General features: G+C 44.5%; 1 protein-coding gene across 1 annotated transcript in view; it reads left to right on the plus strand.

Annotated features, from left to right (window-relative positions):
• hdac11 (histone deacetylase 11) overlaps positions 1 to 13,721 on the plus strand; it is a 33,589-nt gene extending 19,868 nt beyond the window's left edge. Inside the window, exons 9-11 of the mRNA XM_061219732.1 lie at positions 5,403 to 5,499; positions 8,375 to 8,553; positions 10,076 to 13,721. Of these exons, the coding sequence (XP_061075716.1) occupies positions 5,403 to 5,499; positions 8,375 to 8,553; positions 10,076 to 10,333 (534 nt within the window). The 3' untranslated portion in view covers positions 10,334 to 13,721. The remainder of the gene's footprint in view (positions 1 to 5,402; positions 5,500 to 8,374; positions 8,554 to 10,075) is intronic.
• The last annotated feature ends 1,502 nt before the right edge of the window (positions 13,722 to 15,223 follow it).

Genomic DNA, 15,223 nt, shown 5'->3' on the forward strand with positions numbered 1-15,223 from the left:
TAAGACGTACATTTCAGGCAGACTGCGACCGCACCAACACACTCTCATCAGGCCGCATTTTGCACTGCGACGTAAATCTGGCCCATCGAGTTTGGATGGATCACTATGTTCTACAGTCTTAATTACCGGACCCAAAGCCCTTGGGGGAATAAGTGAACAATGATGTTCCCGGGATGCTCCGATATACAATGCATCCCACCTGGATAAAGCAGTCAATCTCACTTTGTGGGGAAACGGTTGTTCAGCAGTTGTTGTGCTGTGGCACAATACCTCACGCAGGCAGGTCTCTGATTCTATACTCGTGTCTGTTTTAGCTAGAGCCTCATTAATCAACCGTGCATGTGTTCAGCTGAACTGCGCATACACGCTCTTCATCGGAAACAAATGCTTCCAGAACCTTCCTCTCTTCACGTGTGTGTAGGAATAGCACTGCTGCCGGGGAGGAAACGGAGGAGCCACCCGGGGCAATGGTGTGTGGAATGAAAGACATAGACAGTATTTACATTACATTACATTACTTTAATGGCATTTGGCAGACGCTCTTATCCAGAGCGACATACAACAAAGTGCAGACCCATAACCAGGGATAAGTGCGCTGAAAGACCCCAGAGGGAAGTACAATTTCAACTGCTACCTGTACAACAAAGATAAGGACCAGGGCCTATTTGAATTAGTATTATTATTTTATTTTTATTTTAAACAAAGAAATAAACAAACAAACAACAAAGCAAAAGTGACCAAACTTAACTAGCCAAACACTGCTTACCTAGCCAAACTAAAAATACCGATACACAAAAAAGTAAATCACAGAAAGACAACAGTTAAGGTTCACAGGGAGGTAGGGAGGGATGGGGAGAGGTGCTGCTTGAAGAGGTGCGTCTTCAGTTTGCACTTGAAGGTGGGAAGAGATTCTACAGTTCTGACCTCAACGGGGAGTTCATTCCACCACCGTGGAGCCAGAACAGACAGTAGTTGTGAGGTATCCTTGCTCAGCAATCTAATATCACAAAGCATAAAAATGTTTATACATTAAGTTTTTGCCATGATTGATTGAAGGACACGTTATTGAATTTGTCCTTGTCAAAAATGGACAGAAACTCTTGTTTTATTGCTTGTGTGTTTTTATACTGGAAATCCCATTAATTTCAGAAAATCTAAAGAAATGCATGTCATGGGATCCAACAGTTGCCGTTTACAGAAATACCTAAATTAATTCTGCATTTTATTCACTTTTAAGTGTATTCCTTGGTACGACTTGTAGTGGTCCAAATGGAGGTGTTCACTATGAAAGATTCAAATCTACTGCTTACTGCTTACTTTATTTGAATAAATATGCATTCGTTTTCAGCTAGAGCCTTATCTGTGCATTAGTGAAAATACATCTGTGTTATGGTTTTTTCTTTCTGAAAAAATATGGCACGTTACCTGGTATCAAAAGATATCTGAGTTCAGTGAGTAATATAAAAGTCTAGTTTAGTAGCTTGACTGACAATCTTCAAGGTGCAGGATCGGGGGGTTTGGGCCGGTGCGCCTCGGCGTATCTCCTTTTGAAGGCTGGTAAAAAATGGCCGTATCTGGCGGAAGGCTGGCCGCGCATCAGAGGCGGAAGACGAGCGTAAGCAGGATGAAAAGAGCCCTGCTCAGCCGCAGAACTTCGCCTCCCATCCAGAGTCGCTGCGCACCTTTTGAGGACGGGCTCCACAAAGATCCTAAACAGGCAGTCGGCGCGCAGCGGGGAACCAGCCTGCAGTCACAGCGAGGCGCCTGTTATGAGCACTTCGCGGGTGGAAACTTTTTTTCCCGAGCCGGTAACCGTGAATACCAGTCGACGGCAGCGCTGCTGATCTGCGACTCGGCCGTTCTCGCTCTGCCAGGGGAACTCGGCTAAACGGTCGGCGTCGATCTGCGGCCGAGCGCCAACAGATTCCTCCCCTCCTTGTCCTGCCGTCACCCAGCGACCGTTAATCTCCCCTGTCAGTCGGCGGTCAGCTGTTTTTCATTTGGGTGACATCAGCGCTCCGGAATGATCCGGAACAAACCTTTCACTCAGACTGCCTTTTTATGTATCCGTAAGCAGCGTTGGTTTGGGCGTCATATAAATCGGCATGTTGACCTCATTGTGAAGTAATCTTTAGGATTATAGTGGTTCAGCCTTTTTAAAACAGGTTTCTCCTGTTCATGAGACGTCTGAAAGAGTGGCATGCCATTTGGCTTTGCAAATAAGTTTTTTCAAGAAATGGAAATGAAATGAGCGCTATACCATTTCAATGAAGGCTGAAAATAAATAAATGCAAAGGCATTGTTTTGAAATGAACAAATCACCGTCCTCATAATGGTTTCTGCACGGGCTTAGATCATGAATTCCCATGGATTGCTTTTTTCTCAGAGCATTCCAAATAGGTGTTTGATTATTCATCACCTAATCCATACATACATTTGTTATTCCATGAACAGCTTGCATTGTTCCCCATAATGGGACACCCTCCTCATAATCTTTTCAACATAGATCATGAATTCCCATGGATTACTCTTTTCATTCCAAATAGGTGTTTGATTAGCCATCATCGCCGAATCCATACATACATTTGTTTTGCTATTCCATGAACAACTCGCATTGTTTTCCTCAATGGGACTAATCCGCTTCCAATTAGCGCAGCTTTTTAATAGAGTTTGCGTTGACCGTGAACCGAGATCCAAGCGACCCTTGGCTGGAGTCCCGAAATGGTCATATTCTTTCTGTAATGCAGCGGGATTATAATAACGGCCCTTGGTTATTGACAGGACAAGGAGACTAGATCGATACTCATGCTCGGTACATAATTCATGACTGCAGCACCGGGAACAAAAGAGCGGATCTGCATGAACGCATAAATATGGATGCAAACTGCTACCTCAGCATGGCTGGGGCAGGCAGGAATTATTACAGGGCTGAAAAGTTAAGCTTACACTCCAATTAAGGAGAGCAGAATTATGGCGTGTCATCCCTGAGAGTGCTTCTCTGGAACCTGCCCCCCCTGCGTATACGGGTCTATGATTGTGTTCTAATGAGCCGTGTTAACTAAACAACGCAACGACAGATTGTCAGCGGAGGCTCGGGCGATGACAAGCGGGCGATAACGTCGAGAGTGAAATGACGGATGTGACCAGCGCAGCCGCTGTTGAACGAAGGGGGCGTTATGCTGTGGCTACGGGTCGTTCACCGCGTGTCTCGAGAGCTAGTGAGCGTGCTCCGGTCTTACGTGCTGTGTGCTTCACTGCTGTTGCAAAGAAAGCGGAAGTCTGATTCAAAATAATTGTGTGTATTTCTCAAGTAGAATGTGCTTTGGTCCACAAAGCAAAGGTGAAAGAAATTCTTTTTTTCTGCTGTTTGTGTTTTAGTCGACACGAGAACACTTGCTGGTTGAGCGATCTTTTCCCGATCAGGTGTGAGGATTATGTTTCTTCAGTGTGGAGAGTGTGCTACTCAAACCTCAAATCATATAATCTTTCTGTTGGAGCCAGCTCCTGTTGACTATGGACATGCCTGTCATCCTGTCAGTCTTAAATCTTCATTATACATATTTGACAGCATGGCTACTGGAAAAACACCAGCTCTGGGGTGTGCTTCATCCCCCAGTCAGATGAATGAGAAGGCTTGTTGGGAAGTTGTTGGTATGATTTACGAGTAGAACTTCATCTATGTGTTGACAGGTCCATTACATTTATAAGCGCCCAGAGCACAGTACAGGTGATTCCCTAAGCCCCCCCCCCCCCCCCCCCCACCTCTCGCTCTTAATCCATGAACTCTGTCTTCCTGATCATGTGTGTCCAGTATGCGGTATTGACCTGTCTGTCCCTAATGTGTCCATGTAGTTTAAATGCAGTGTAATACCTGTGATGTGAGTGAGTCGAGGGTCTCTGTCATTTCTGGTGAAACCGTTTCTTCCAGCCCTGGTGCTGTGTCACTCATTGAACAGGAGGTGGGATCTGAAATTGACGCTTTCACAGGCACGTCTCACCCAAACAGAGAACAGATGCAACAAGAGAACACCGCGGCCGTAATGCGTTGGGTGCTCGGCTGTTAGCATGCTGTCGCTCACCGGCTGGGGAGTTCACCCGCCAGCGCAATTTCCAATCTGGCAGGACCGAACGGCCAAATACAGTCTGTCACTGATGGGCTGCAATCTGGGAGGCCACAAGTCGTGACACCTCGCCGAGATGGAGTCAACGTCCCGCCCCTCCCCTCCCTTCCTGGTCCCCCGTCGGCTCGTTTGCTTACAAATGATCCGAGATGTTGCTGACTCCGGATCATTCTGACGCCTCGTCGAACACTCCGGTGAGCTCCGGTCCCCTGTGTAGTCACGGATCCTTTAAAACAACAGCCGGCGTGCCCACAGCCCTTCTGCTGACGCAGGCCACTGCTCTGACCTGATGTTTGTACAGTAGTATTGGGCCATCTGAAAATGGAGCTTTCATCTTGCCATGGGCTTTATGACTTGTGGTTTTCCCGATTGAGGTTTGCGATTGGATGATTGCTCTTGCCAGCTTACAGATTGCTGAGGGCGATCAACTCAAAGGAATACGTGCTGGTGTGTTGACTAAGTCCATCCCTTTCATAACGATGAAATTCTGCTCTTATTGGGTCTTCTTCTGTGGTTTACTGTGATTTCCAAAAGGCTTGACGTTAAGGAGATGAAATCCCCTGATTGCCTGTGCCCGGTCACCTCTCTTGACAGATGAGGTGGCACAGTGCTTGGTCATAATCCCGATTCCTGAATAGTAAATCGGATTGATGCCAAAAGAACATACACCCATAAAAGCTGAAACAGTTTCTTGTGATGAGTGTGTGCACGCCCAAAAGGAGGGATAATCTAAATAGCACTGATCACAGATCGGCCTCGCCTCAGCGTTCATTGTGTAACGGTGTCTCTGAATGCAGATGGCTGTACACGGATGTTGTGAAAGAACACCCATGTTTGGGGCATGCGTATCTGCAGCAATCCCCTAAACAGCAGCCAGAGCAGCCAGCTCATGTAACTATGACGCACATTCACTGTTCAGTCATTTACTGTAGCAGGCGCTTTTAATCCGTAGTGATTTACAAGTGCATACGTTCCTCAACAAGTGAAAAGCATCAAATCCACGAATAACAAACTGCCCGTATAGAGCAGTTAATAATAGTCGTCGTAAGTGCAAGGTGATTTACAGGGATATTTGGGGGGGCGGGGGATCAGGATGGATGGAGTAAGGTACAGTGTGAAAAGGTGTGGTTTCAGTCTGCGTCGAAATCCGGGGAGGGATTCTGCTGTTCAGAACCAGAGCCATCCCTGCTGTGGTGTTGATTGGTCATTCGAACGCCACCTGGACCCAAATACAACAACTGCTATATCTTGATCTTCATTTCTGGTTTTGTTGTGTTTTAGGGAAATGGACACGAGCGAGACTTCCTGGAAGACAGAAGAGTCTATATAATGGATGTGTACAACCGTTATATATATCCCGGGGATGGCTATGCCAAGCGTAAGTGTGGTTGTGATATCATTTGTTGCCTGGCCCAGATTTACATCACAAGTGAAGGAAAATGAGCAGAAGAGGTACCGATTAAGGTGCTAACTATGTCCTAAGTGTAAGTGCAAGTTCAGGGCTCAAGATCCAGCTCATTCCTGATTGCACAGTGCGTCAATGAAAGCAGTTCATTGGTATGCAGTTTTACCGAGGCAAATGTCATGTTTATTTTATTGATTTGGTTTAATTTTGTTAACTATATCACTACGGGAACACCATGGTGGGAGATTATGGGCTGTGTACTGTGCAGAGCGAGCACTTTTATTGCTGTCCTGCAGGGGGCACTGTTATTTATCCTGACATTTCTGAGAATTTTTGAAGTCACATTAACAGATTTCTGGTCGGGCGATTTCATATTTAAGTTTGCAAACTTTAGTTCATTACTTTGCCAGAAATGTATTTCCTCTGCCAGATTAAACATCACAGAACAAGTCATGGGAGATTTACCCATGGAGCTGTGGGGAGAGCTGAAATAAGCAGTAAAAAGCGCATTTACTCCTCCAGTTACAACCTCAGTGACTGCCGCTTAGTTATGCACTAATCTCAGTGTTGTTCCTATGGCGGCTGGCAGCTGTCTTTTAGCTGCGCGGGGAATTACCCGTTTACCTGTCAGTTAAGACGCTGCGCTTTCTCCACAGGCCGAACGCACACATTTAATCTGTCAAAAGCTGGACCTTAGGGCCGGCAAATTAATTTTGAGAGTCACATTTGGTTGAGAATGATTTCTTCATATTAAAGGTTCAAGCTTTTTCACCCTTTTATTTTTCTGTCCTTATATACTCTGTGATATACAGTATGCACCTGTCAATGATAGCAATTCAATTAACATTGACATTGTTTTCTTTTCAAGATTAGCGCTATTGGGCCTCATTCTTCTTTTTTGTATTTTCTCTCTGTTTTCCTACAAATATAGTAAACCTCCTAACCTCAATATGTCTGTTTCATTGGCAATACGTATCTACAAAGACAAAGCACTCTCTTTGCTGGGAACCTCATTTTGTGTTCATCAGTGGTTAAAAGGCTTGAAAGACTTCATTAGTGCACATAGCACAGGATTCACTAATAGCCCCTAAAACGTAGTTGTGCCATTCCTTTTAAACCTGCTTTTATGCTGGGCGAAAACAAATGAAAGAAGGCGTTTAGGACTTTAGCTCTGTTAGGGAATGCTGAACCTTAACGATAAAATACGTACAGTACGTCTGATCCATTCAATTTTGTGAAATGCTAATTTAACGTTTGACATCCACTTCATGTGAATTTTCTATTTTCCACTGCACACCGTATCAAATTCGCAAAACTATTGGCTATATCATACCTCCAAGATGTGAAAAGAAATTCAGACAAGAACACGCTAATTACGTTGAACCTTTGACACGCTCCTTTTAAAGGACACCCAAGATAAGTCCTTGGCTTTTAGGCTTCAGAGACAAACAGGAGATAAGGACTTATATGGAGTGGAACAGAAAGAGTGTGGACAAATGGAATGATTCAAAGTCTGTAGTACTACACACTAGTGCTCCATAGGTTTTAAATTCAGCTTTAAATAAACCAGGCATTTTCTGAATAAAAGTGGATAAATGTGACAGCAACCCAAGCCGTTCCGTATTGGATCACAGAGCCGGGGCCTGGATTCACTTCATAGCAGTTGGGGGGCCCAAAACACTGCCAGCGGGGCCTCGAGATGACAGGAAATTAATGAAAGCTTCAATCACAAAACGTCAAGACATAAGAAATGATTCAGCTCAATAAACAACGCAAAGCAGGCAGTTAATAGTATATGAAATATAATAACCCTTTTCACACACGTGTGTGCTATGAACGGTACTGTAAGACAATAAAGGCTTCTGCTTTGTAAATATTTGAGGATTACTGCGACGGCAGATATTTATCGCTTGTATGGTGTTAAACGGAATAAACTTGACTGACTGAATTTGAGTGTGGAGGGAGGGAGTCGCGATGGCGCAGGCAGACAGGTTATGATGTCTCCTGGAGAATTTCCGTGGACACGGGGGGCCTTTCGCACAGGGGGCGAAATGGTAGAGAACCACGGCTTTGAAGCACCGTAGTGTGATTGGTGCAAGACAACCTCATCACACGGCTGTATACAGTACATGATATGTGTCGCCTGCAGCTCTCTCCTGTTTGAACTTTAAATTACTCGGTTTATGAAGGATATGGGTTTTGTATGCTGTTATTGTAAAGCCTTTTATTACACTACGTATTTCTCTGCAGTGTTTTCCTTTCATGTTTGTGAAGAACAGTGCTTTATGTGCACTGTGTATGCACAGGAATAGCCTGGCAGATGGGTTTTGCCTTTAGTTCAATCTCGTGATGAGAGATTTGAACTGTAATCATCCTCCGGCAAGGCAGCTGTACTCAAAATTCATCACAGAAAATGTCAATGATGTTTTTGCATCGTAAAGAAAAAAGCGACATGCTTGTTGTGGAGTCACCAAACCCTTCAGAATCCCTTTGAAATTGTGGTGATGTTTCTTCTTCTTCATCTTTGGATTTTACTGACAGTTGACAAGGAATGTAGGTGTATTACTGCCCCCCTACTGAATATTATGGAGCCCCCCTATTCACCCGAGTAAAAAAAAAATAAAATAAAAAAAATTTTAAAAAGTGAAAATCTGTACTCTGGGTTTTGCATTCCATACCCTCAGTTTTGTAAACTATGCGCTTGGTTTGCCAATTTTTTTTTTTTTTAACCTAGGGTGACCAGGGGGGCTCCGTAGAATATCTTACGTATATATGAAAATATGTCTTTTTTTGAAACATGGCGGTGGAGCACGTGGTGATGCTGGGGCGTGGTGGGGGTGCGTTTCAGGGGCCATAAAGAGGAAGGTGGAGTTGGACTGGGGGACGGAGGACCAGGAGTACCTGCAGAAGGTGGAGCTTCACTCGGAGGGCGCGCTGAACGAGGCCCGCCCTGACATCATCGTCTACAACGCCGGGACGGACATCCTGGACGGCGACCCCCTGGGGGGGCTGGCCATCTCCCCACAGGTACCCCCCGTCCGCCCCCTCACTCCAGCTGGGGGGAAATGATTATGATGATTATTTGAGATAAATTACTTTCACTCTAATTAACTGTAATTAGAGTGAAAGATGGTCACTATGCACTGGGCAAGGCAGGGCAGGGCAAATGCCATATAGGTTTGTTTGGGCCCTAGCTTTGTACCCCATTCCTGAAATACAATACTGGTTTCTACTGTAACTACCAACCAAGAGTCACTGTCACCACTATGTGTGTATGCCACCTTTTTGTCAAGACAAAATCAGCCCGACCTCTTTGCCCTTCTGTTCATATCTTGAGCAAGTTGAATGCAACCTCCAAACGCATTGGAGATTAGTTTATGTCATCAGCAAAATTCCTTACAATGATGATAACTAATATTATGATAGTGATGGCCATGGTGATTGTGATGGTCATGTTGATGAAGGTATAGTGATGATATACAGTGACTTTCATCTCACAATCTCAAAGCACTTTATAGAAAAGGAGAGACGCTCATCTCAAACTCCCTGGGTGAAGCCTGGTGGTCGTTTTACATCAGAATATTCATTGCTCATCTGCTGAGCTGGAGAAGAACTTAAATTAATTCAATTAAATGGGGATAATTGCATTGCCACATTACCTTTAATGACCAATGAAACAGAGGCTCTGTGTAATATCTTGTCGAAAAAACTGGTAATTAGACACTCAAACGTGACGTTCTGCAGGCCAGAGCGGTTTTGCTTTCTCCCAGCACGCGGCACACTGTGGCCCGTCTCCTGCCGTTCACTGTGTGTTTCACACACCCTCACGCTAGCTCTCGCAACTGCTAAGGCCAGTTTATAGTCCAGCGACCGAGCATTGCTGGCTGCAGTGACATTTGGTGTATACTCTGGGTGACAATAGAGCGTTCATGAACGTTCTGCGATTTCAGTCGAGTGACATTCTGTCGCTGGACTATAAACTTTATTTCTGGGTACAGAAACGGATGAAGCTTTGGTGCAGCAAAACTCCTGGCCTGTTATCCTAAGCGCCTCAGGCTCTGTCCCCAAGCTGGTCCAGAAGCTAGCCCCCATGCTGCTGATGAGAAATCATGGCCATCCCCTAAAAACAATTGCAGAAGCCCTGTGTTGCACATCGAGGGTGCATTTTCAGCCACTCAGAGTAGAGAGAGGTACAGTATACGCAGACTTGTGAAATGCGTGCATTGCTATGATTTGTGGGCGTTTAGCGGGACAAATTGCTTCATATCTTCCTCATGTGACAGCTGTGGTCCCCACCCCGTTCCCCCCTGGGACAGGCTGTATAATGGCTTCCTCCCTGGACCCCTCCCTGCTCATTTCGTGGCATGAAAGGCCCTCTGTTTCCAGGTGCGGCGAAACATCGGGAACAACTACCGCCCATTGTCACCGCTCAATGCTCATGGGGGGAAAAGGGCGGCCAAAAATAGACAGCCTGTGACGTGAGGGAGGCCTCGGTTTGCGAAGGATGAGGGTTAACGGAAATTTGGGCCGTCTCCTCTCCTACCGCCAGGGCATCGTGAAGAGGGACGAGATCGTGTTCAGGGCAGCCCGGCGGAGAGGGATTCCCATCCTCATGGTGACGTCCGGGGGCTACCAGAAGACGACAGCGCGCATCATCGCCGACTCCATCATCAACCTGCGCCGGCAGGGCCTGGTGGGGCCCGGGGCCTCGGAGGAGGCAGGGCCCTCGCTCGTGCCCCTGCTGATGAACAAGTCGGTGTCGGCGGGGGAACCCCTGTCCGCCCTCGGAACCCGGCCTCAGGTTTGAGGCCCGTCCACACCAAGAACCGTAACTATAACGATGATGAGGCCACACTGCAACTATTACGTCAACGACAGTGACGAACGATATCGTTGGGATCAGCGGTCTGTAGTGTACTGGTTAAGGTACATGATTGGGACCTGCAAGGTGTAGCCGCAGGTCCCACCGATTCCCGGTGTAGCCGCAATAAGATCCGCACAGCCGTTGGGCCCTTGAGCAAGGCCCTTAAGCCTGCATTGCTCCAGGGGAGGATTGTCTCCTGCTTAGTCTAATCAACTGTTTGTCGCTCTTGATAAGAGCATCTGCCAAATGCCAATAATGTAATGTAATGGATTATTTTCAGAGCTATTTTTACAAGCTCCATGAGCGGTAAAACTGACAGCCAATCAAAATCCATCCAAATTTACTGGGCGTCACATGCAAAATGTAAGATGACATAGCCGGGTGATTATTTACAAAGTTATCGTTCGTCAGTGCGGATGCTCACATCGTTATGGTTACAGTTATGGGTATAGCCGTAGTTCTTGGTGTACACTGGCCTTTATACAGTACTCACAGAGGAGTGGTCCTCCCTGTGGGGTTGTTGTATATGTACAGAATACAGCATACCCCTCCCACTCCCGCTTTCTGTAGTACGGTGAATCAGTGCTGTGGTGGCTCACTCATGATCTGTGGCAGCCTTGGCTATTAAAAGCAGCAGGAGAAAGTGACCACCACACCACTTTAAACTTTTAACATTAACCAACCGTAAAAAGGGGATTTAATACTATTCTTTTTTTTAACCGTGTTGGGTTTTATGTTCCATAAAAAGAACAGCTTGTTTGTGCACTTTATAGTTACTTTTAAAAAATAGGTTTGTAAGATAATGAATAGTGTCAGTGTGAATGATAGAAAGGGTACTCAACAATTATTCAACAATAATTTGCATTTTACACCACGTAATCTGTGCCACTTTTACATGTTGATAAATGGTATCTTCAGTTGTTCTTGATATATAATTGATTCGCATTATTCATTCTCTAAGGGTTTTTGGGTAATGAGATGGTTTTTGAAACTAATTCACTCAAATTGTCTTGAAATAATTACGCCTTAGTTCAAACATTATGGTTCGTTAATTCATATGAACACAATTTAACGTGAGGTATTCTTTTTTGCGAAATGACATTGGAACTAACTTCTGAATATAGACACCTGATGAAAATAATGTGGGTCTGTCACAGTTGAAACTATGCGCTTTATGCCAGCCGCATTGTTTTAAAAGGAACTTATACGCTGCCTTTGTTCATAATTCCATTTGAAAGCATGAGATTGAATTCTTCAGTTTCAATAACTGCACTGAAAACACGGAGCTTTTCTCAAGGTATTGGATTGAACTTTAAACCTGAAATAAGCTTGAGTAATGGAAAGTTAAATTAAGATTCATGAGCTAATGTTGCCCAGGCAGATGATTGCATTGAACGCCCTGGTTATTCATGTTTATGCGGGGTTTTTTTCTTGTTTTTTCCTCCACTTTGTAACACTACTGCAGTTCACTTTTTAAAAATGGCAGCTTTTGAAGTAAACACAGTTGTTTCACAGCTTTCTTATGAGATACAGTTAATCAAAGTTAATAAGAGAGTGCTGCTTGGTGCGTGTCTGCTGTTTTGGAAACCCGTTTTAGAAGCACTTTGTAATTTGCACTGACATTCTTTAAGCCTTGTCTTGAGTTTGGCACCGAGTTAACCGTTTATACTGATGGTCGGAATGTTAGTGGACAAAGGCAGCATTTGTGAATAATACAGCAAACAGATTTTATGCTGTAACTGCCATTAGCTTAACTTCTTAATTACTGATTTTTCAAACACACGTTGATTCTGTCTCATGCAGTATGCTAATCAAGTTTTGGTTTTGATCTGTCATGTGAAGCAGATGAAAAGGGAAAACAAATCCTTGTTTTTTCTCCTTGATGTCGGTATGGTAGTTGGCCCTAGAATAATGTGAAGCTCTTAAGCCATTTTCACTATGGCCTTATAGTACTGTGTTTTAATTTCTCCTAACTGCACTTACTGTTGTTTGTGGCAAAATGGACCCTATTAAATATGGAAATCTGCACTTTTTTTCTGTAGGTAGGAAATTGTCTTTTCTGTACAGAAGTAGAACCTACCACGTGCCTCCTTTTTGTTACTTTAGTACAGTTTTACAGGTATTAAGATTACTTCCCTGCTTTCATTATTGTTTTCCCCTTAAGTTGTGCTTCAAGGAAATGATTATTTGAATCTACAGTGGCTCCTTAATGACTAGAGCAGACGTAACACCTCTAAACACATAAAGCACACACACAGGCACACACGCACACACACGCGCACACACACAGGTACACACAGGCACACACATAGATACACACAGGCGCACACATGGACACACACAGGTACACACACACATGTAATTGCACATACTCTCTCTTTCCCTCTGAAAGATAATTTCAGGCCATTTGCTGCGGAAAAATAAATGACAGGTGTGCATTCCTTTCAGGTCACGTTTGTGCTTTTCCCAGTCAAGCTTTTCTTGGCATCTGCTTCAGACGTATCCGCTCTGAGAGGAAGAAAATTAATGTAGAAAGTCCATGTACGCGGTCTGGAAAACCACAAACAGTGCGCTGGAGACATAAGGGAAATTAAATGGGCATCTGAAGACAGAAACTCTGTTGGATGCTAACAGGGTAAGAAAAGTGATTTTGCTTAAAAGTAATAAAGGCACTGTTGACCTCTGGGGTTATTTTCTGTTATTTATTTGGAAAATGGTTATTTAGCACTTTATAGTCTTTAACAATTTGCATTACATTCGTCTCTCTTTTGCTGGGGGTGACTTACCAATTGAGCAAAGGGGTTTTCTTTTTATTTTCCCCAAGGGAATGGTATCATATCTCTGGAGAGGTAGGGATGAAAGAAGTTAGAAGAAGTTGCCCTATGGGGCATATTTAATGGCACAAAGACCTACGAACAGCAAAAATGGTGAGGCTTCCTATCCCAAGCACCATTCTGATTGATTTATAATGGAATTGTGAAAAAAGGCGTATCCACCGTGTCAGCGCTAATTAGCGAGATGTTTGATGTTAAGCGCTCCGTTTGAAGTACAATGGCGGGATTAACAGACACTTCCCGTAATAGCGGCTTGGGCTGAGAGAGATTGCGCTTATTGCGTTAGCAGCGGATCACTCAGTACTCCTCAGCTGTAACGCACCGGATCTCTCTAACTGATAATACTGATACAAGTGTGTATAAAAGTGCCATACAATAATGTCTAACTGTATGATTCGGGACTCCTGGTTGTGTATTTGTGTACTTTATATTTAACTGAACTTCCATGTACAAATAATGTGATTAATAAAATAAATGAACCTGCCTTTTGCATCGCATTAATGTACCGGTGAAATTTATTAACAGGCCACAGTCATTTACATTTACCTATTTTTATGTACAGCGAACCGTGCAGTTAAACGTGATGAATAAAGGCACACCACGGGGTTTGCTGAGGGGTGCGGAAAAGCACTTGCTTTTTGTCAGACATGGAGTTTCTAGTTTCTTGGTTGGAATAAGCAAGTGTAAGACAAATATGGACTGGTAGACAAGGTCAAAACTTACTGTAGCACCTTGTGGTTAGCAGCTGACCTGGCTGTTGCCTCTAGCCAGCCTAGCATGTGTCCACCTCACCTACCAACTTCTTGTGATATCACTGCTCCCTATTCGGGGATTACATCACTATATTACACTTCTACAAGTAATAATCTTAACACCTGACATCATGTGTGTGGCCCATCTGGCAGTGAATAGAGTGGGGTGTCATGCTGGTTTTCCTTTCATGGAAACTGATGTAATTACTTTTTTCTTTTTTTTTTCTTTTTTCAGTTCTGCACCCCCCATCCCCCCTTATTTACCCCAAACTATGTGAATATGATGGTCTGTTAGCTCTCTGGTCCACCACCTTACTCAGCCTTTCATGGTGGACTGAATCCAAAACAATGGGAGCTAACACCATTCTCTGCAGAATGGGCATTTGTAAAGAGGTCACCTTTTCTATGCTTTATTGTATTGTAAAAATAAATGGGTAACATTTCCCTGAGTATTTTCATAGCCTGCAGAGTAGCCTCCCTGTTCAGAAGCTATTGTCGTGCGTATGCATTTTTACACAGAGTTTCTCAGAGACTTTGAAAAGATGGTGGCATCTAAAGGTACGTGTCCTTCCTCCCAAGCAGTCTCATTGGCCCATCTTTAATGTTTCCAGAGAGAGGGGGAGAAAAGTGGTCTCTCGTGTTTATTTCAGACTCTGCCGTCTGGACCCTGCTCAAAGTGATTCTCCATCGGCGTCTGGCTGCTGACTGCATATACAGTACCTCGGCAACAGTACCTCAGCGGAACCTCGAGGTAACGAATGTGCTTATGCACCGTCTGCCCAGAAATGGTAACATCATTAAAAATAAAGGCCACCTCTGCTATGTGTGTAGAGGGTCCTTTGGGTCTTTCTGCTGAAGTAGCTGGATCAGCATGGCGGGCCCTGTGCATCGCTCAGCCAGTGCAATATAGATGTAAATGAGGTTCGATGGAGTTATTAGACCTCCCTTTGGTGATAAAGCTAATCTAGCAGGTTCTGTGGCACCCATCGCACACATTATTCCTGGATTGGGAGCGACGAGGTGGCGTCTGCATAATGTATGGTCCGCATTCGATCCCTCCGCGCTGGAAAATATATTCCAAATAAATATTTAAAGTTGAATAATGCATATCGAGGCTGTATCTGCGGGAGGACGGCCGAAGCATTGAACCGCCGTCAGTCATTTCCCCCTCCGTTCATTTCACCTTCCTCTTGGAGAGCCGTGGCTGCTGACCTGCGGAGATTGTGAGATTTCCCATTATGGAGTGG

This window comes from Conger conger, chromosome 14 (assembly GCF_963514075.1).
Source record: "Conger conger chromosome 14, fConCon1.1, whole genome shotgun sequence".
Classification (NCBI taxonomy): domain Eukaryota; kingdom Metazoa; phylum Chordata; class Actinopteri; order Anguilliformes; family Congridae; genus Conger; species Conger conger.